Source organism: Equus przewalskii, chromosome 1 (genome assembly GCF_037783145.1).
Source record: "Equus przewalskii isolate Varuska chromosome 1, EquPr2, whole genome shotgun sequence".
NCBI lineage: Eukaryota > Metazoa > Chordata > Mammalia > Perissodactyla > Equidae > Equus > Equus przewalskii.
In genome coordinates, this window is record NC_091831.1 from 91,489,970 (window position 1) to 91,512,646 (window position 22,677).

Consider the following 22,677-nt stretch of genomic DNA (forward strand, 5'->3'; position numbering starts at 1 on the left):
GTCAGAGGGGGAGAACTGCCCCGGGCCAGGGCCAACCCCAAGACAAGAACTGCTGATACCAGAGCCTCCAGCAAGTTGACAGTCACCGAGACAAAAATGCCATCAAGACCAGGACCACCAAAATATCCAGAATCACTGAAACCAGAACCACCCTCAATACCAGAACTGATGAAACCAGAATGATTGACTAAGACCAGAAACAACACCAGAGAGAACCACTGAGAACAGAACCGCCTAAAACAACAATACTTAAAACATCAGACCAGAACTGCTGAAATCAGAACCACTGCGGGCAGAACTCCCGCCAAGACTAGCATTAGCCCAAGGCTAGAGCCAACATGTCTAATTTTAGCATCCACATCTTCAATGGGACCTTTCCCAATGCTAAAACACTGGATTACAGGGGCCAAAGCTGACGACGAGAAGGAAATAAGTACCCCATACTCTACAGAGAGCTACCAATGTAAGGCGGACATCTCCCTTACAGCTCTCCAAGAAGGGGAATGACAAGACCTTTATAACCAGCCACCACCTCCCTCCCTCCCAGGTCTCTAAGGAGGAAGACTGAGATGCATTGAAGAAAACAAGAATCACTCATAGAGACAGGAGCACCTGCAAGGGGAGACTGGTGCTCCACTCCCCAGACGGACATCTGCTTAGACTGGATCTGTGGATCTGCCCCTGGGCCTGCCAGAGCGAGGAATGGAGAACCGAAGGGAGTTGGCAGGACAGAGGGAGGAGGCAGCGCTGGAGAACGCTATACCCCCACTGTCTGCACAGCAAGGAGGCGTGCCTTTCCTATGGATCTAGTGGGTGACACCAAAGGCAGCTGGGTTTAAGCCATCCTGCCAGCACCCCACCCAACAGGGCTGCCTGCTAGACAAGAAGACCCCAGCAGCAGGAGGCAAGCCAGAGCTGGCCCTCCTGCTACAGGAAAGGTGGGTCCTGCGGAGCCCTCTGAAGAGCTCACATGTGTGACCCAGAGGGCAGAAGGGTCAGGCAGAGCCGGAGAGGCAGCAGCAACTACCAGAGAGAGGCATCCAGTTAAGCAAAGAGCTGTTTGCCCTTCTCCCTGCCCCCTCTCCTTGTTTCCAACCCCAGGAAAGCTGGACCCGGAATACTGAAAAGGAAGAAGTACCCAGAACCAGGCCTCACCACCGGCTGAGGTGAGAAGAGACTGGACCACAGCATGACCCCACTTCAGGGACCCAGAGCCACGTGTCGAGCCTAGACTAGACAGAAGGAAGGTGAGGTTTAAATCAAGTGGGGAATGGAAATTTTAAGTTGAAATGAAATGAAAATGAATCTGCCCAAGATTTCATTAAAGATGGAAATGGAATGGATTTGACAAAGCACGGTTGGAGCTGGCGGTTGGCTCCGTGTTTATACCCCACTGAGTCAAGACTTCTCAAAGAAGAAGGCTGGAAGAGACAGTTGGAACCGTAGCAGCTGTTCCTCGATGAGGGAAGATCGGGGTCCCTAAGGAGAGGGCCCAGAGCATCGGGAAGCTTCCAGGGCCTGTGAGATGGGAAGATGGGCGGCCTTTGCAGCCGTCTGGGTGAGGGAAACAGTGAGCTCCTCCAGAAGCGGTCAAGAACGAGTCAGAAAAACACCAGCCAGCCGACCTCATGGCTTGCCCTGCAATCTATCACAATTACTTGCAGTCAGGGAATATTAGAGTTTCAGTTTTAGCTGATTTAACAAAGAGAATCTAGCTTTTATAAAATTAGTTGGCACATCCCACGGTCCCTGCGGCTCAGCCTCACAGGACTATTAATTCTCTACCAGCCACTTGGTGGCAGCACTTATAAGGCAAAGGGAGGGACTGAAGAACACCTTAAGGGCCCCCCAACACCAAAATCCCAAGATACCTCAGAGGGGCAGCTTTGAATCAAACCCATGATGACCCCAGGGAGATAACCAAGCGTCCAACCCATGGGCAGGGCCTCAGGCCTGACCTACTCTTTATCAGAATAGGCTTCTGGGGCCTGTGGTATGACTGCCCTGGCCAATGACAGTGACACCTGCAGTAACTGCCCAGAGAAGATTAGGCCCCACCTCCTTCCAGTCTCTGCAGCATCTTCTCTCCTCAGCTGATGCCTCCTGAGTGCCCCCTACAGTCCCACAGCAGAATTACAGGCACCAGGTTTGTTTCCAACTGTTAATATTAACAAGCAATGGCAACAACAGAGCTCTAACATTTACTGTGCAGTTACTTTGTGCCAGACACTGCTTTTGCTTGGTTCTGCTAGTTACTTTTTCCAGTTCCCAACGATTCACTTTTGCAAACAAGTCTATGAGGCAGACGCCCCCTCTCTGCAGATGTGGAAACTGAGACGCAGAGACGGTTGGGTGACAGGTAAAGAAGTGGTAGAGCTGGGATTCGAACAGCAGATGGTGTGGCTGATCAAGACTGCTGGCCTGCAATCTCCTTTCACGACCTTGTGTGCACGCTGCCTGATACACGGAAACAACACTGCCAGAGCCACAAAGATATGGAAAAATCCAAAAGAGGTCAGTGAGTGATCCAAGCTGGGCACACACCACCCTTGGCCAAAGGTCAACAGACTGTCTCAAAGCACTTTTAAATTTTATGGGGTGAAAGAAGATAAACCAAAACCCCCGACTTTGAAGCCTCAGCCCCATTTGACCAGGAACAAATCTCTGAGGCTCTGAGAGCCCGTCTCAGATCAGCTGATAGGATGGAAAAGCAGGTCTCCATCCTTTTACCACAACACAACACCTCGCTGACCAGAAAAACCCTAAAATCACTGTGAAAACACTTAACTTTTGTTCTAACAGAAGATATCTATTAGAATGTGATGATGGCAGCATCAATAAAATGGGTAACGACGGAAAAGATGTACATCACTAACTAGTCCTGCATGAGTCACAAAAATCTTGGGGCTTTGGAGCTGAAAGAGGCCTTTGAAACACTAAGGACAGGAGAGTGAAATGAGGGACAGAGCAGTCACATCAACCCACCCCCGGGCATAGCCCTTTATACGCACATGCGTGCCCATTTAACAGACCTTCAAGCCCGGACTGACTGCCAGGCCCTCTGCTAGACCCTGAGGGTACCCTGGCCACCAAGCCAAGTGTCTGCGAAATTACGTCTGCAGGAAGGGGTGGCCTTGCTCTCAATCACACAAGATGCCACAAGGGCTAGCACGTTCTAAGTCACACAAGGCACTGGACGGGCAGAGCCTCGGGACACAACACTGACTCAGATGTGCTCTGCGCCTTTAGATTGAGGACTACAAGTGGCTTGGCTGAACCCAGGCTACAGACATATTTGTCTGGCTTTAAGTGCTTTAAAAACTGAGCGATCATAGGAAATCTGGATGATCCAGCTATCCTGAAAAACAGGAAGATCTAGCAATCCTGGGTTTGCATTCTCACTTGGCAGAGATCCGCTAGAGTTGAGTAGAGGCTGCTCTTAATAGATGGAGCATGTACCAGCGTCTTTGCCACTGTCTCCACCATTCCCTATTGTCTCACAGGCAATGCTAGCTTCACTCCTTTGTTTCAGTCTGCCCTGTCAGCAAATGAGGATGCAGTGCATGAGCTGGGTACCCACCCCCCCGCCCCAGGCTGGTGGGAACGACAAGAGTCTAAATAAAAAACCGTAAAATAGTATGATATGTGTTGATAAACATAAACTCAGAATACTTATTCAGTGGCTGAGCAAAGGCCAGAACCTGGGCTCTGCCCATCCCTCGTGTCCTGGCCTCCAGGAGTCCAGTCTCTTCTAGGCACATGCTGACAGCCATTCGAGACTGAAAAGACAGGGTCCATCACAACCCTGGTCATCACTGGTGCAGAGTCTGCACAGCGGCAACAAGGCCCTGCTCAGGACTCAGAGAGGACTCAAGCAACTGGACCATCCTTACAGCTAAAGCAACCAGAAATACCCTTTGCTGGAGGTAAGAGACAAAAACAGATTCTCTTTGGCATAGGATTAACCGTAACAATAGCACATCTTAGGTGATCTGGAATAACGCTCCTCAGTAAACAGGTGTCTGCCTCCCGTTCTTCTCCCCTCCCTATTACCTGCAGAAGGGCAGAGTGCGTGAAGACCATCCACATCAGCAGCCAGCAGGGGCTCTTCCAGGAAGCCATGGGGTCCCGGATGCTGGGGGTCTCACCTGTAGCCCACAAAAGAGGAGTTAGTTTCCAACCAGCTCTGACTCCAGTAGCAGCACCCATGATTTAACAGACCAATCAGAGGGAGGGGCCCTGAACCCCATACAACATCTTTGAAAGGTCTGCACTGGTCCAGGATGGGGCTACCCACTCCAGGGTACAGGCTGTCCGGGGCTATCTTTAGGATGGGTCCGCCTCAAGGTCAGGAAGGCAGCTAGACTCGCCTCCAGTGTGCAGCCCTCACCTGCAGCCCTGCAGAAGCTGAGACATCTCTGCACCAGCCACTTCCCAGTCCATCTGTCAGCAGCAGGGTGTGGCTACTGGCACCCGACTCAGGAAGCCAGCATGCAGCCAAGGCTTAGGGCACCTGCCAGCTTCTGCCACTTCAGGCCAAAATGAGACTCAGGCCAACTATGCCAGGCCAGAGAGGGGATGGGACCTGCCTAAGGTCACGCAGCAAGATAGTGACCATTCTAGGACCGGAAAGCCTTCCCCAGGAGATGACACCGTTCGCCCTGGAGCCCCAGACCTGCAGGCAGAGTTAAGGAAGGCTGGAAGCCTCAGAGCCAGCCGACCACAATCTCCTAAAAGCAGGTGAGGGCGAACCAGCAGAGGCCCTCTGAGCCAAGGAGGGCTGGCGGAAGTTCTTCAGAGTTCTCCCGACAATTTGCAGGGAAATCACTTCGAGTGAGACTGGAAAAGCCGAGGTCACACTCGCCTCTCGCTTCGCCTCGCGGGCGCCTTGGCGGAGCCGGTGTCCGGGGGCGGGTCGGTGGCTTCTCTCCATCTGGAGAAAGCATTAAGGGCCTGGCCTAATGCGATCCGCAAATGTGCTGCTGTTTCCGACCTGAGGCGGCGACTCTGGGCTGCAGGGAGGCGGCCAGTGCGGGTCCCTGGAACCGCGCGCCCCTCGCTCGCCGGCACCAGCGGTCCTGGCGCGCGCGCCTCCGACGACCCGCCGCGCGCCGCTCCCCCGGCACCCACTTTCCACGGCGGGCGCGTCGCTTCGGCCCTTGGCGCTCTCGGCGTTCGCGACCCACTTGCCAACCTGCCAGACTTCCCGACGCCCAAGGCTATGAGCTGCCGTCAGCCCGTTTTCTTCCCAGAAACCCCCCACACCTGAACACCCCCAGCCCTCTGGAGTCGCCCCACAATCAGGAGCGCCCCTCTGCCCGCGCAGAGCCCGGAATGTCTCTCCCCGAACCCTCCAGGACCCCAGGGAGCGTGCCCCCAGAGAGGTCTCCACGCCGTGGCGAGCGCCCCCGTCCCGGAGCCCCCGGGGGCCCGCGCAGTCCCCTCCTCCCTCTCGGAGTCCTCAACCCTGCTTAGACGCCCCTGCTCACATCTTACTCCCCCGGGGAGAGCCTTTCCTCGCCCTCTGTGCCGAGCCCGCAGCACCCACCTTGCGCCGCAGGAGCGTCCGGGACGTGCGGTCCAAGACGCGCGGGTTAGGCGCGCGCTGGAGAGGGGCAACAGAGACGGCCGCGTCCACACCTCGTGCGGAATCCGAGAGTAGGACCTTCCCCGACGCCGGCCTCCAGCCCGCGGCGCCGCCGCCGCCGCGAAGTTAAATGGGGCTGGGACGGGGGCCGCCCCGCCTCTCCCGCCCCTCCGGGCGCGCGGAGCGCAGCGCTGGCCGGGACCCAGAGGCGGAGGGCGCGCGCCGCCACCTGCACCGCCCGGCAAGTGCACAGCGCGCCCGGCGCCCGCCCCGCGCCCTCGGCCCGAGCAGGGGGCCCCGGGGTGCGGGAGAGCGGGGGCAGGGCCGGCCCGGGCCGCTCGGAGCGCGCGGGGCCGCGGCGACGGCGAGACTCGGCTGGAACGCTCCTCCGCCCGCTTCCTGGAAGCCACTCCTCGCGCTGGGCCGGCCGCCAGGCGCGGTGCCAAGAGCCGGGATTGCCGCCGCCGCCACCGCCGCCGCCGGCGGGCGCGCTGGGGAGGGCGTCCGGGCGCCCCGCCTCGGCCGGAGCCGCGAGCATGGATGCTGTAGCCCCCCAACCCGACCTCCCCGAGCCTCTACCCTCCCGGCCCGCCCCGGGCGCCGACGCTGCGAAGGCAGGCCCGGCGGCCCCACGGAGGTTTGCCTGGAGCCCCTGGCTCGTGCCTGCGAGCCTCGGGCGCTCCTGGCCAGGCGTGACCGAAGTCGGAGACCGAGGGCCCGCGGGACTCCAGTGGGCTCGCTCGGCGCCCGGACGTTTGGCTGCCAGGGACCACGAGCGACGGAGGAGGGGCACCCCTTAGCCGGGTACCTGGTGCCGCTTCATATGAGCCAGGCCTGGGGAACAAACAGCGAGCTCCGCAGCTGTCCAAACCATGGGGTGCCCAGGCCTGGGACTCGGGGTGGCGTGGCGGTGTCAGGGACCGGGCAGTGGGGTGAATTTCCTTGTGGACCTGTGGAGATGAGGAGAAGTAAGGCGAGATGTTGTCCCTGGCTTGGGCCCAGTCTCAGCGGTTTGAAGCCAAGGGCCGGAGGATTGCGCGGAAGTCTGCTTTTCGCCCCCACCGAAGTACCGCCACAGCCATCGTCTCCTTGAGTGCCCAGTGGGCGCCAGCCCTGTGCCGATCTCTTTACGCGCAGCTCATCTTCACCAGGGCCCGGTGGCGCCATTAGTAGCATTGTTCCCATTTCACCGATAAGGAAGCGAGGCTCAGGGGATAAATGACTTTCGCGTCGCGAGGTGCAAGGCCAGGACCGGAGGCCGTGTTTCTTCTCTAGAGCCTCGGTTGCTCGTCCCTGGATTGCTCGCCCGTGGGCTCCGCGGTTGGTACCTTCCGTGTGGCGTTGGAGCTTCCCCACGAGGCGCCGGCCCTGCCTGCCTTCCTTGCCTGTCTTCCCATCCTTACTCTGGTGACTTCCTGCACCGGGAGGAAGATCTCCAAAACCGCCTCTCCGCTCCATGTAAAATGGCCGGAGTCTTGCGGGAGGTGAGCGGAGGACGTTCAGTTTGAGGGAGGCAGGAGGCGGGAGGAGACGAGTCAGCAAGGGGCAGGGATGGCGGGGCTAAACCAGAAAGAATGCACCTGTGTACGCGGGTCTCCTTATTCGCCTTAGTTACATCCTTCCCAAGTCAGCGGAACGGTGAATGTGGGAATACATTGCTCTTCCAGGAAGGACGGGGTCAGGCTCCTGCCAGCCTCTAGTCCCATTTTTGCCACCCATCAATAACATTTTATGTGTGTTTCTCTTTAAAAACATCTTATTTAACATCTGTTGTTGATTTACTGGTGTTGAACCTACAGCCACCGCACTATGTCTTATGCCTGGGTGAAGTTCTCAAACACAGGCGTCTTACCTAACACAGGAGTTTTCTCCACCTGGCGCGTCACAGCTGCCTTCTGCTCAGGAACCTAGACAGCACTTCACTGCTGTTCTAGGGGGCCATCTTAAACAGCGAAATCACAAACACAGACAGAAATGTGAAAAGTGGCACTAAAGAGACCCTAAGAGGACACTGGTTTACAGCATGAAGTCTGAAACAAGAAGGCAGAGTGTTGCCTTGTTTGACCTTGGCTGGGACTTCATATCAGGTGACTAAAACTTTTCACCCCTCTTCGAATCACCACCACTGAAGGGTTGCAAGTATTGATTTGGGGGTTGCAAATAAATGTTAGCAAGCAGATGAATTCACAAATACGGAATCTGCAAATAATGGTGATGGACTGCATGTGGTTCTCATATCAGGGTATCAGGAGAGGAATAATGATGTTAACGTTTCAGAACACTTACGATGCCCCAGATGCTGTTCCAAGGCACTCGATTGTCTTAACTCAGTCATCACACCAGCCTCCAGGGTAGGTATTATTTTTATTCCATTTTGCAAAGGAGACTGACGTGGAAAGGCTTGACCCCCACATGTGCTTAGCAGCTAGACGGTGCCACTTCTCTCATCCTTAGGTTCTAAAACAAGCCCTGATGTGTCATGGAGTCTATTGCAAAAATCACATGAATATTCAAGATGAAATGGAGAATTCAAAGAGACATTCTGCTTGTGCAGTGGCAGCTGTGTTGAGCTGAGCTCCGGTGCCTGAAACCCGGGAAGGCCCTGAGGCGGCCCCGGGGATGGGGGGTTTCTTGGGAACATCTGAGCTGCTCTGCTCTAAGGTTTTAATGGCTCAGCAGGACTTCCTGTTGCGTTTTCCCTTGGGCACTTTTGACTCCTGAGCCAGCCTCCAGGGACACCCCACATCAAGTATGGAGGGTGAGCCTTCCTCTCCTACAGATTCCATTTAGTACCAGGCCAGCCTCTCAAGGAATAGGTGATCAGGAGTGAAAAGCAGAAAGCATCACCAATACTCCGATAATAGCTCTGCCTTCCTTTCACCCTAGAAGATCAAGCAATCCTACGTGTGTGGCTAAGGCACCGTGACCAAGGATGACAAAGACTCCACTTGGAGAGGGCTGGCTGGACCTCAGGGATCCTGTCTGCAGATTCACCACCTAACTACCCCAGTGGAACTGTCCTTCATCCCTCAGCCCAAGTGCAGACACAGAGCCTTGCCTCAGTGGCCCACCCACTGCTCCCCTCCCACGCTTCACCCTTTGCCCTGAGGCCTGGCCAAAGTGTTTAAACATTCTGACATCGCCAAAGGCGTGGAGGTGGGGGAAGATTGGGGAGTGGGAAGAATAGAAGAGAAGGAACCCCAAAAAGTCCAGTCTGGCTAATTGGGCTACTGGGTGCAGCTACCCACACAGGCTGTCTCTAGGGGGTTCAGGCCCCTCCCTGCCTAGCTCCTGGATTACTCCTTCCATGAGAATCCTGGGCAGAAGGGTGGGGCCTCTCAACTCCGAGAGGGCTAACAAACCAGTTGTTTCTCCCCTAAGATCCATCTTCTTGAGTTCCCAGTTTCCATTGTCTCAGGATCTGCTTCTTCCCTGGGTGAGTTTCAGAGATTTCTACGCCTCATTCCAGCACTGCCTGCTGACCCCAACCAGACAAGCACAACGAGGCACCATGTGTATGAGAGAGAGACAGAACGGACCAGGGAAGTGACTAACGGTGGTGCTGGTGTTGGGGTGCAGGTGTATGTTACCCTAAGAGAGAGGGGACATCACTTCAGGGCATCGGCCTGAATTTTTTCTTGATGCGGACTTGCTCTTTCTGGTTGCAGACTCATGAGGTGGACTTGGGGAGCACACCAAGAAGAATGTGCTGGAGGCTGGGAGAAAGGAGGACTCGGAGGCCAGGCCTGGGGAAGTTACAGGTGACTGACCGTAGCACGGAGGACACACTCTCAGCCAAGGCCACCGGGAGCTGACAGGCAGGGACATTGGGGGAGCATGGTGTCTCAGGGGTGTGGGATTCTGAGGGCATGCTCTCCCAGGAAAAACCTGTAAGGAAGTAAGGGAAGCAGGCTAGGGTAGGGGCAAGAGCAGAGCAAGCCTGTGCCCCAGGTCAGGTCTAGCCTTCGCCTGATCCTCTGAGACCCTGGAGCAAAGGCTACACCACAGAGTTGCCCTGTCTTGAGACAAGGGGACCAGGTTGCTGTACCCACTGCCAGTCAGTCATAGCCACTCCTGGAGCTGGGTGATGGTGTAACCTCCAAGGTGGCTCCCATAAGCCAAAGACAGGAGAAGGTCTCACCCTTGGCGGGCACACTTGTGTAAGCTGAAGGGTGCATGTACCTGCCAATAACAAGAGTCTGGACAGGGCTCCCACGCCAACAGCATCCACTCTCTGTCTTCTCGGATGTCCCCAACCCCACACAGGAAGCTTGCTCAGCTGCTGGTGGTGGACGTTTGCCTGTCCAGAGTGAGGTCCTCCTTTGGAACAGAAATTTGCTTTATAGAATGTGTCCAGGTCTTCATCTGGTGGCTCTTCTGCCTCGTAAGTGAATAAAGCCCTTGGGAAGAGGTATGACAGGAGGTGTCCTACTTGGTGAGGGCTCTCTGTGCTTTGGTGCACTCTCCTTCTTGGTTCTCCTCTCCTCCTGTGCTGAGATTCCCAAGGAGCATCTCGGGGTGCCAGATCCGTGATTTCATGACTTTGTGGAGGTGCCAGAGCCATGATTTCAGGTCAGGACTTGGGGATTAGGACCGCTACTGCACTGGAGGACTGAGCCAATCAAAATGTCTGTCAGGAGGCTGGGGGTGGTGTTGCACTGACTCTTTCTAGAAAGCTCCAAATCTTTGGGGGTGAAGTGGAGGAGGGCTAGAGTCCCCTAAAGTGCTACTAAGAAACCGAGTTGGGATTTGGTGACCTTTTCCAGGGCCAGCAAACTCTCCAGGTCCAAACCTGAGCCTGGTTGCCATCTGGCCTCCAGGGCTGGGAAGGTGGCTGACCTGACTCAGTTTTGTGTGCGTCTCATATCCTGATAATCCTGCACATATCACATGCATGTGTCCTGACAGACTCCACTGTGGAGCATAAGCATAACATAGATACCCTGGAGAAGGGATTTGCCAGTGCCTTTGAACTCATCTCACTCTGCCCTTGACAAGACCCTTGTCTTCTGCTCAGAGGCAGAAGATGAGTGTAGAGAACACTGGAGCTATAGTCAGAAAACTCACTACCGGTCCAGCCTTGGCCACAAACTGGGGGATTCTGGGTAAGTCACTTCGCTTCTCTGAGCATTAACTTTCTCCATTATATTGTGAAAGTATAAAATTCCAAGAGGTTCTTTCAATGTACCTTCTGAGATTGTTATGCTTTGCTTGTATAATATAGCAATGCCTCCCTAATCTAGAACTCACCTCTAGCCAGTCTCTCTTAGTCTCACCACAACCAGAACAGCAAAGGCCTCTGAGCATCCAACTGACATCACACATTTAACCATACTGCATATAAGCAAACACTTAGGTCTCACTCAGGACTACTGATTCTTACTCTGCACCTCGTTCTAACGTGTCGGTTCATCTAGTTTTCAAGAGTAAATTAGAGGCTGTAAATTAGAAAGGGACAGAATGCCTGCTAAGAAAAGGCACGCCAGCAGCATAAGGTGCTACACAAAAACTGTAAAAGGCACAATAGAAGTAAAAAGCACTGTAGTCAGCTACAGTTGTGCTCACCTCTGTGGAGCCTGACAGGATCACCGTGTCCTTGCACAGTACTGTGTTTGTGTTCAAGAATCCGGGTTGTCTACAAACACCTTTGCTCATTAGATTCTGTTCATGGATTTATGGAAGTACGTGCTACATTTTAGAAAAATACTCACAAAAGGGCTAAATTTAAGAAAAAGAAAACAAAACCAAGCCCTATATGTTTCTTTAACTAGTCCCCCTTAGCTTTCTGCAAAATTCACCTCTAGAACATCATCTCTGACAACTCCAGGAGACCAAGGTTTTATTCCAGAATGGATTGACTCGAACGAAAAGAACAGGGTGCAAAGTAAGAAACTGTATTACTCTAAACACTGTACACTTTATTGTTTAAAAGCGTGATGTCAGTTTTCTTACAGACTGTCAAGACCAGTTGTGCACAAAAGCGTGTGCTCCAGGCCTGCACTGCGTGTCACTCGCCCTACACCACAAACGGAGACCCACCTGTTTAGTCTGCTCCCCGACGTGCTCCTGAATGTCAGCTCTGCAATATTTGGATTGGAAACACCACAAAGGGATACTTGGAAAATGTCTTTTTTCAAATAGAAGTTCAATAAAAACATTTCTATGTATTAAGTTTTGCAAAACCCACTTAACTTTGGGAGGGTTTCGATAGCCAATTATGCCTTCACCAAGACTTAGGCAAAAACATCCTGTGGAGGAGCGTGAGGAACCAAGTTCTTCAGAGCTCACCATCCACATCGGGTCAGCTATAGGCCCAAAGAACAGTTCAGTTCAAGGCGGTGAAATGCAATACATATTAGCTGACAGTCTACCTGGTATCAGTCACGAGCTAGGTCCTACGAACACAAGGGCATGATAAGATATAGCCCTTCCTGGAGGAGCAAAGGAGATACAGTGGGATAGATGCTCCCAGAGGTGGAAAAACAGGGAGCTAAAAAAGCATTGGGTGGACCTACAACTAAAAATATACAACTATGTACTGGGGGGTTTAGGGGAGAAAAAACCAGGGGGCAAGGGGAAGAAGATTGGCAAGAGTTGTTAGCTCAGGTGCCATAATCTTTAAAAAAGAAAAAGCATTGGGTCGTATGGCAACTAATTCAGTCATGGGGGCGTTGGAGATTTCTTGGGAGAAGTGATATTTCAGTTGAGAACTAAAGTCTAAGTACAAGCACAGGATCTTAATGGAAAAAAAATCTACTCTCCTTCTATGGCTTTTCCTCCAATAAAAAGCAATCTACCATCCCAAATGAGCATTCTAAAATAATATAAATGGCTGGCAGGGAGCTCTAGGAAAGAATGAATAAATTTATCACATATTCTAGAACAAATCCTATCTGGTCGCTTCCATCATTTTCACACGTGTGTGTGTGTGCGTGCACCTTCAGCCCAATAAGGAATTGAGGGAACATTGTAGGGTATCTGTGGTTGACAGATTCTAAGAGGGCCCCCAATGATCCCTGTCTCCTGGTATTCACACCTTTATATAATCCCCTCCCCTTGGGTGTAGACAGGACCTGTGACTTATTTCTAGCAATTGAATATGGCAAAGGTGTTGGAACATCACTTCTTTGACTATGTTATTATTTAACATTGTAATTTCCCTCTTGCCAGGAGACTCTCTCCCTTGCTAGACTTGATGAAGTAAGCCTCCATGATAGAGACACATATGTGGCGAGGAGCTGAGGAACTCTAGCTGACAGCCAGCAAAGAACTGAATTCTGCCGACAACCACATGAGCTTAAAAGTGCCATCCTTCCCCAGTCAAGCCTCAGATGAGACCTCAGCCCCAGCTGACACTTTAACTGCAGTCTTGTGAAAGACCCTGAAACAGAGGAGCCAAGTGAATCGTGCCTGGATTTCTGAACTACAGAAACCGTGAGATGGTAAATGTGTGTTGTTTTAAGCCACTGAGTTTGTGATACTTTGTTACATAACAAGAGATAGTTAATACAGTGTCTATGACTTTGATATATAAAAAAGAAGAATTAAGAAATAGTCGATGTGTGACTTGTTCATCTCCTTTGTCTTTCCCATATGTTCTCAGTGGTATCAACTGTGAGACGGACTGGGTAAGACATCAGATCCAGAACTAGGGAGATGATTGCTCATTGACTTAAAACCAACCATCTAAACCTACTTTTTATTACACAGGGAGATGTGAAAATCTGTATAAATAAATGTTTTCATTTGATTTGAAAGTCAAATTTAGAGGGACATAATTTATATCTCATTTCGTGGATGAAAGTGAAAAGCCAGTGTCTAGGATACTGTTCCAGCTTTCATAATCCTGAGAAAGAGGTTCTAGCCTGGCGTTCCCATGCATTCCTTCACAAAAATAGTTCTGGGCAGGAATTATTCATGAGAAAGTTTGGGTGTGAAGTACGAATTCCAGCCAAAGAGGAAAACGTGTGAGGGCCTACAGATGAAAGTTCCAATTCAACAACCACGTGTTTTTTAAATGTTTGGTGTGGCAAAGACAATGCTATATATTTGCCAAATCTCTTCTGATACGCCTCCTTCCTGGATCCTCCTGGAGAGCTACAATTCCCAGACTTCTTGCAGTTAGGCAGAGCCGTGTGACTTTGGCCAATGAAACAAAGTAGAAGTGCGGTGCTTCGCTTCCTAGTTGAGGCAGTGAAAAGCTCCTGTGGCTTCTCCAGTCTCTCTCTTCCCCTTGGGCAGTTGACATAGAGGCTGTGTGTTGACATGGCAGAGCCATAAAATAAAGGATCCTGGATTGCTGAACCATACCATGAAGGACAGCTGACCCGGAGAGTTGTCCAACTTACACTAGAATTGATACGAACAAGAAATTACCTTTATCTGTTAAACCTCTGAGATTTTTGATTTATTTGTTACCACAGCATAAACCAGTCTATGCTGACTAATACATTTGTGGCACAAAGTGCAAATGGAATTGGCAAAAGTAAGTGGACAGAGGTAGGCAGGGGTCAAGTAGTGAAGGTCACACGTGCCATGCTATGGGGTTTTGGACTTTATCCGAGGCACAGTGGGTTGCTTAGTATAATATTTGGCAGAGCAATGACGTGATATGATTGGATTTTAAGAATGATTACTCTGGCTGTATTTTTAATAATCCAGGTAAGAGCTCGTGGTGGCCTAACCTGGTACAAGAGGTAGTGGAGATAGAAGAAGATAGATGGATTTGAGAGGTAGAATTGATAGACTTAGTGAATGACTTAAGGAGTAGGGTACTGAGGAGACACGAGTCAAGCCCAGCACCCTGATTTCTGACGTGGGCCATGGGTGGTTGGGTGGTGGCAGTGTCATTCGTTGATGTTGGGAACAGAAGAGGAAGAGGAAAACATATTAAGTGTGAAGAACCTGTGCCAAGATGATGGCTTCACCTGGAACGTTTTGAGCTGGAAATGCCCGTGGGTCTAGAATCAGAAAGACAGCCTTGGTTGGACATTTAGATTTGTGACTTCTCAGCATATGGTTGATACTTGAAGCCATGGAAGCTGATGGTGTGGGTGGAAACAGCTAGCTACCTACTGAGGCACCATCTATCCATACATGTGTTTATGGGGAAAGGAATTTCTAAATGTTCTCTAATGTGCATGTAGTATGTGTATCATTTCCCCTAAACAGTGAAAATATCAAAAGTTTATTTCTTTTTTTCAAATAGCAAAACCAAGAAGCAATCATCATAAGCCACTTTTGACTTCTGTCTTTGTCTTCCCCATTCGCTCGGATGGTTCAGTGGCTCTCGCTTGAAGGATGTTTCCTCAGCTCTGTTCTTTGGCTCTTCCATTGTGAACTTCATCCTGGAAGATACACACAGAAGCCCCTGAATCCTGCAAAGCAAGTTGGACATTCGATCCTCGCCTGGGTCTCTGGTTTACCATCAAAGCAAGAGTGGGACTTCCACGGCATTTCCCATGAAATTGCTAAATGCTGTTCCATTAAATATGTCCCAGAGCAGTGCATTTTTATTGTTGTTTTTGAAAACCAAGAAAGAAACCAAAAGACTTCATGAAACAAATATCCCCAAATTCGTGTATGGGGTCAGGAAAATTGAGAACAAAATGTCCAGTGTTCTACAAAGCGTAAATAAGGAAAATGGGAAGCAAATTTTTAAAAACTGAGATTGACATGAAATTTCAGGTCAGACAGAGACTTCTGATCCAAGAAATGTCCTCCTTGGACGCTGCCAGGAAGGTAAGGAGACCACTTTGGAAATAAATAGTGTGACAAGTATGAAAGAAAACGAAGTAACTGATGCTGGTTGGCAATATTGATTTCCCCATCTGCCTTCAAAGATGGAGCGATCCGTTACTTGCTCAGTCAGTTATGAGGCATCCCTTGGGTTTGGTGGGAATCAGGAATTCCTATTAAAAAGTTCCATGGAGTGACCTAGGAATAAAGGACCCAGGAGACAGGAAAAGAGGGAAAAGAGGAATAGCCAGGTAGCTGAGGACAGTTTGTAGAATTTGAGAGGTCAGGAGAAGATGAGAGGAAAAGTTGGTGTGGTGATTGGGATTTCGGGGAGGGGGAGAAACCGTTTTAAGAGGACGTGATGCAGGTTGTAGAACAAACTTCTGGATGTGAAACCATGCTGAGGGAGAGCTTTAAGGCAGGAGCACACAGTCCAGTTTTCTTTCCAACAGGTCGTTGGAAGCAGATTGGTGTAAATCCACCAGGAGCCAGGCTGAGGATGCTCCCTGCTGGCCTTCTCCCTGGTACCTCATGGGAGATTCTGCATCACCTGGTTCTTCACCGTGTCTGGCCTGTGACATCACAGGGACGGTCCCTCTGTGAGGGGATCTCCCCTGTGTGGTACCCTCCTGGCTGCCTCTTGCCAGCCTCCTCTTTAGCTCCCTCCTGGTTATGTAAACCAGAAACCATGGTTTTTAAAATATTGAGTTTACAGTAAACAAGATGTGTCATCTTCCTGGCGAAGGTTTTGGGGAGCACTAACCGCTCCATCTTTGAAATCTCACAAGTCAAAAGGGCCTTTGGAAAATTGTCATTTTCGGAGTTGCAGATGCATTGGGAGAGCCAAGAGGCAGTGACAGCAGATAGCGAGGCAGCCGTTGTCCTCTTGTTGTGGCCTCTCAGCTATTATCATTCCTGTGGCTTCACACTGACAGTTATAAATATATACATATAGATTGAATAAATATAGGTAGACCAAAATAGGATAAAATGGTAGGGTAATAAATAATAAACATCAGCTAGCTTAAAGCCTGAAATAAAAAATCTGGTAAGTGTTGGTGTTCAAGGTGAACCAAAGAACAACACCCCTTTCTCTGTCTACATCTTGAACCAACAGAGCAATAAGATGGAAGAGTAAAGCCTAGAAAGACCACATCATCACCTTGATTCCTGAGCCGTGTGCTCTCTGCAGATGAGCAGCTCCCAAGAAGGTGGGGGTAGGGACACTTAGCTGCATTTGCCCAGTTCCTCTTTCTAAACTCACCAGTCAGATTAAGTTCCCCTCTGGACTAGGCTCATGGGCTGGAGGGCATAGAGAGGGCAAGTCAGTCATACTAGTAGCGCTGCTTCCACATGGAGGAGATATCGCAAGTGGAGAAGATGTATCCACCACCAACAGCCCCACACATACCCCAGCATTCCTTGGCTTTTTCTCCTGTTACTCTCTTGGGCTTTGTCATTAAGCTTTCTGGTCAATTAGAGAAAGTCATTTCCCACCTTCATGAGGCCACTTCTGCAGCACCAACTACTAATTTTTTGGGTATCCTCATGGACGGGGTGGATTTTGCCCATGGAAGGCTCTAAAATGAGCTGAAACGGTAAAATAATTAAAGTAACTCAGGGCCACTGCATTAGTTTCCTACGGCTGCCGTGACAAATTACCACAACTGGGCGGCTTAAAGCAACAAATTTTTTCTCTCAGTGTTCTGGAGGCCAGAAGTCTGAAGTCAAGGTGTCAGCGAGTCCACGCTCCATCTGAAGGCTCCAGGGGAGAATCCTTCCTCGCCTCTTCCAGCTTCTGGAGGCTCCAAGTCTTCCTTGGCTTCTGGCAGCACCACTCCAGTCTCTCTCTGCCTCCATCTTCACATGCTCCTCACATGACCTTCTCCCTGGGTCTGTCTGTGTGGCAGGTCTCCCTCTCCTTTCTCTTATAAGGACACCAGTCATTGGGTTTAGGGCTCACCCTAAATTCAGGATGATATCATCTTAAGATCCTCAACTTGATTACATCGGCTAAGACTCTATTTCCAAATAGGGTCCCATTCTCAGGCACTGCGGGTAAGGCTTGGACATATCCTTCCAGGGGCCATTATTCAATCCACTACAACCACCAAGACCTCACGTTTACTCTGTCTTGCGTGTCCCACCTGAAATTACGTCCAACCATATTGTCTGACATAGCTTATCAGAGATTCTACAACTGAGACCACACAACATTTAGAGAAGCCAATAATAATATGATAATATAAACATGCCCCAAATCTGGGTGTAAAATTTCTTCCATTGCCAAATTCCCAAGAGGAAATGAACATATTGTGCTCAGGCCCTGACTCCAAGCACAGTAGCAGCTTCTTCATCAACGATGTGGCTGCCCTGAGCCAAAGGTTTGTCTCAGTGAGATCTCAAATCTTCAACACTAGACCCTTGTCTTTGTACTAACCAAGAATGTGAAGATACTCCACCACTGCTAGTGATTCACCCCAGGTCCATCAGTGGCTCCGAAATGTTATCAAGTCATCCTTGCAAGAGCTGTGTTGCTCCCCTGAATACATATTCAGCATCAGTGACAATAGTTATGGCCAATTCCCCTTTCCTTCTAATAACGCAGATGCAAGGTGGTCAGCTTGGCCTCATGGGCTGATTACCAGTGTCTAAGACTGCTATCTACTCCCGACCATGTTTTACCTGCCCCATTTCCTGAAAACCTAATGTTCTCATCAAATTTTGAACTTCTCTCAGTATATCGTGCTGTTAATCTCTTTCAATCTAACTGAGTTTCCCCAACCAACAGGTGAGTCACAAGCTGTTGTTTGCCTATGACACAGACATTTATGTGATATATCTATAATATTCTCCTGCTTATAAGATCTTGTGGCTCTTTCAAAGAAATCTATGGAGGATCCGAGGAAAAGAGTTCATCAGACAAAGTGGTTGCCACTGACCTTCCCTTGTAAAACTCACCCCCTGGAGTGGTTGGAGGGATTTGTGGCATGAGCAGATCTGAGTATTCTGCTCCTTAAAGCAAGTACCAATTTCTAAGTGCCCACCCATCCACATCAAAAAGGACTTTTTATACCACCCATCATTAACCTGTAGACATAGAAATAACAAGAGGCAGATGCCCCAGGTCTTCGGTCTCTCCAGTATGTTTTGGTTAGGCCAATAGTGGAATACTAAGATTTTATTGGGAGGTCAAAAGTATAGCCAACATTTGGTGAGGCCAAAGCTGGTGTTTCATCTTATGCAGTGTGGCACAAATTCACAATAGATTCCTTACCAGCCCTGATCCACTTACCTTGGACCCATCATAATCTACCATCTTCCCTCCAGGAGAGAACTGAATCCTATATAGGACACTGTAAACTAATCCAGTAGTGCCTTTTCCCCCATTTCCTTTCAACTCTACATTTCGTAATGTCCCAAGGACATTGTTGGTCAATTTCTGATCTTGCTCCAATGATGTGGACATTAGAGGAGGTCTTCAACATTCTGAACCACTCTGTCACTCAGCATCCCTTTGATGGCTTCCTTCTTATGTCTATGGACAACGTGGACAATGTAAGAAAACTTGGACAGATATCTATAAGCCTTGGGATGCAACCTTCCATGCCCATTGCCTACTTTGGTTCTAAATCAATGTTCCTCTTCAGTAGTGATAACTAGAACCCATTTGCTACAAATAAGGTTGTAAATGACTTAGTCCAAGATCCCACCTTTGCTAATGTCTCTGGGAATATGGTACCCTGGCAACTGGAAGATATCTTATTTAGTACTCTATAATTCTAAACTTCCTTGTTACCACCCATTGGCTGGTCCCTGATGATGACTAATGATGTTGAGCACATTTTCATATGCTTACTGGGGATTTGTGTGTCTCTTTTGTGAAGTGTCTCTTCAAGTATTTTGACCTTTCTTAATCACTTATTATTGACTTGTGAAGATTCTTTATATATTCTGTATAGAGATCTATTGTCAGAGATATGTATCATGAATATTTTCTTCCAGTCTATGGTTTGTCTTTTCATTTTTTTAAATGCTGTCCTTAGATGGGCAGAAATTTTTAATTTTAATGAAGTCCAATTTATCAATTTTGTCTTTTGAAGTTAGTGCTTTTTGTGTCCTAAGAAATTAGGCTCACTTCAAAGTTTTGAAGATATTTTCCTATGTTTTTTTCTAAAAGCTTTAAGGTCTTAGCTTTTATGTGCAGGTCTATGATCCATTTTAAATTAAATTTTATGTATGGTGTGAGGTAAGGGTCAAGCCTTATTTTTATTTTGTTGAAAGGACCTTTCCTTTTCCCACTGAATTACCTCGACAACTTTATTGAAAATAAATTGACCATATACTTACATGTGAGTCTATTTCTAGACTCTCTGTTCTGTTCCGTTGACCTATTTATCTAAACTTATGCTAATTCCACAGTTTTGATTACTGTATCTTTATGGTAAGTCTTAAAATTAGATAGTGTAAATTCTGTAACTTTTGTTTTCTCTTTGTTTTGGCCATTCTAGGACTTTTGCAGTTCTGTCTAATTTTAGAATCAGCTAGTCAATTTCAACAGAAAGGCCCCTTGGGATTTTGATTAGAAGTGCATTGAATTTATAGATCAATCTGGGGAGAAAAGACATTTTAACAATATTCAGTACATCTAACCATTTATTTAGGTCTTCTTTAATTTTTACACGCAATGCTTTGTAGTTTTCAGTGTCAAGGTCTTGCCTATCTTTTGTTCAAATACTTTCCAAGTATTTTATGCTTTCTGATGTTATTATAAATGGCATTGCTTTTCATTATTTTAATATCAAATTTAATATTTAATAACTGTTGCCAGTATATGGAAACATAATTAATTTTGTATATTGACTTTCTATCCCATGACCTTGATAAATTTGCATATTAGTGCTGGTAGATTTTTTGTAGATTTCTTAGCATTATCTACATATTCAATCTTGTTTTCTGCACATAAAGACAGTTTTATTTCTTGCTTTTCAATCTTTAGACCATTTTTTTTCCTTTTTCTTGCCCTATTGCACTGGTACAAACACATTTTGAAAAGCAGTTATAAAGGCTATACCTTATAGATATTCCATTTTCCCTTTCATATAGGTCTGTTTTGCCTCTGAAAACTTGTGTTTTCTTTGAGGTAGTTCCTCTTCTTCATTCCCCAGAGTTAGAAAGGAATACCATTTCCCCATTCTTCCAGTTTCTATGAGGAGGGATTTTTTCCAAATAGCCCTGACTAGTTGAGTAGGTGGATTCAGTTACCTGACTTGTGAGTTTGGATTAGGAACTGGGTCTGAGTATCATAGCCCCTCCCTCCCTCACAGGCCAGCCTGCCCACAGGAAACGTGCCTTGTTGATGCCCGCAGCCATGCAGTAAGCTCAATGTTAAAGGCTTTGTCCCTGCAAGAGGAGGTGATGGTGGTCCAGCTCCTCTCAGACTAGGTGCGTATGTCTGATTGCCGTGGGGCTCAGTTAGCAGATCCTTTGGCTCTCATCCTAAGCTACATACTCTGACTTAGCTTTTTTCAACACAGTTTATGTCTCAGCTCTTATCTGTTTTAACCCTTGCCCCAGTTTACTTAGAACTCAGAAGGGAAAGAGGGGTGCCATTTCCTGGAACCTCACAAGAGCCCCACAGTCAGTCCTTCCCTAGTTTATCTCCCACTATTGCCTGAGGCACCATCCTCTGTTCATCTAAAGCGTTGTTCTCAGTCCTGACGGTACCTTAGAATCGTTTGAGGGGCTTTTCAAAAACACCAAGACCCAGGCCTACCCCCAATCATTTGAATCAAAATGTAGGGGTGAGGGTCAGACATCGGTATTTTTTTAAGTGGTCCAGAGTCTAATGCACAGGAAGAGCTGAGAGCCACTTATCTAAACCATCTAAACTATCCTGCGGCACACCATCTCTGCTCCAGGTCCTCACAGTTTGGGGCCAGCCTAATTCTTGAGACGAAGACACATGTGATACAGTCTTTTTTCCAAGGAAACAGAAGCCCCCTTTTCTTTTTAATCTGATAAAAAAGCCCACTACATTTCTATAGAATAAGTTGCAATCTGGAGCTCCAAGACTGATAAACATAACTAGCATGTGTGGGGAGGAGGACCAGAGAGGGAACGTCGATGCAGAAGCATCCTGGTATTTCTGGTCAACCTGCCTTGGACCTGGATAGAAAATCAATGCTTATCATCCCAGGTCGGGGTTGGGATATCCTGATGGTTGATACGCCTAACTGACCAAACACAACAGAGGGAGCAAAACTGTTCAACTCGTGCAAGGTCTGGAGAGCTGAGCACAGATGCCATTCCAAACTGGGCCTCACTAGAAACTAGACAATGCTCTCATGACAGACACACAAGTGCCCACACAGTAATGTCCAAAGACACATGCCCTGGCCCCACTGTGGGGCTCTCCCATTTAATGCCCGAATCTCTCCTGCCTCATTCTCAAAGTTCCTGCACAAATATGCCAGATGTTGGCATTGGAAGAGGCCTGATTAAGAACCTATTGAGAAGACAAAAGATGGAAACCAACATCTCATCTTATTCCTGGAGAAGCCAATATTGGAAAAAGTGGCTCAGATCTCTGGGCAAGAGAGATTCCTCATTCTGAACCTCACAACCAGACAGACTTGCCAGCCCAGTCACAGAAGCCCCCGGACTACCTGGGACCTCGCCCATAGAGCAGCATCCCCATCACTCAGCACACAGCACAGCCAAGAGTGGTCCAGAGCCCGTGCTTGCTGCAGACAGGCCAAGTCCACAGGGGAAGACGAGTGGAAGGGACTGGTTGACACACGTTGCTCTGTACACTCATGGATCAGACTGTCACTTCTTATGTGGGGTGAAGGCAGTAGGGAGGGGGAAAGGCAAGAGTGTGGTACTCATGGAGCTCCCAGGAATTGACCCAGGAGCGCAATTCAAGACCCTCTATAACTAAGGAAAAATGAAAGTGGCATAATGTTTAAAAATAAAATATTTAAATTCAAGAGAAATGAGTTTGAAAATGTAAAACCACTTTTAAGTGATTGAAATAAAGGCTAAAACTAGCCATTATAAATTCCAAATGTACCTAAAAAGGAGGAAAAAAGACTGGATAAAATCCTAATTAAGTGAATTAAAATAAAATAGATAAACCTATAAAATAAGAATGTAAAGTTTGAAGTTTAGATAGCTAGGTAAATGAGAAAAGGGAGGAAATAGTTAGAGCCAAATGTAGAATGAATAGCTATAACACCAAAAGCACATGGAAAATTCCCAATTCCCAGGGAAGAGACTGAAGGGCCTTCTCTGGTTTGGAGGCACATCCCTGGTCCAATCGGCTGTGGCCAGTGGGGTAGGGTCACAAG

The 22,677-nt window shown here is 48.7% G+C and overlaps 1 protein-coding gene and 1 long non-coding RNA gene across 6 annotated transcripts in view; one reads left to right on the forward strand and one right to left on the reverse strand.

Moving 5' to 3' along the window:
* The window catches only part of ADAMTSL3 (ADAMTS like 3), a 327,141-nt gene extending 321,303 nt beyond the window's left edge, over positions 1-5,838 (reverse strand). For all 5 annotated transcript variants that reach the window (XR_011525377.1, XM_070569997.1, XM_070569993.1 and 2 more), the window contains exons 1-2: positions 5,549-5,838; positions 4,054-4,148 (exon numbers count right to left, since the gene is read on the reverse strand). Coding sequence is in view for 4 of the 5 variants with exons in the window: in XM_070569997.1 (XP_070426098.1) it covers positions 4,054-4,122 (69 nt within the window). In the remaining variant the exon portion in view is untranslated. The remainder of the gene's footprint in view (positions 1-4,053; positions 4,149-5,548) is intronic.
* A 6,122-nt stretch (positions 5,839-11,960) lies between these two features.
* Positions 11,961-15,096, forward strand: LOC139075230 (uncharacterized). The gene is made up of 2 exons (XR_011525397.1): positions 11,961-13,029; positions 14,796-15,096. It is a non-coding gene; the product is annotated as an uncharacterized lncRNA (long non-coding RNA).
* Positions 15,097-22,677: the final 7,581 nt, after the last annotated feature.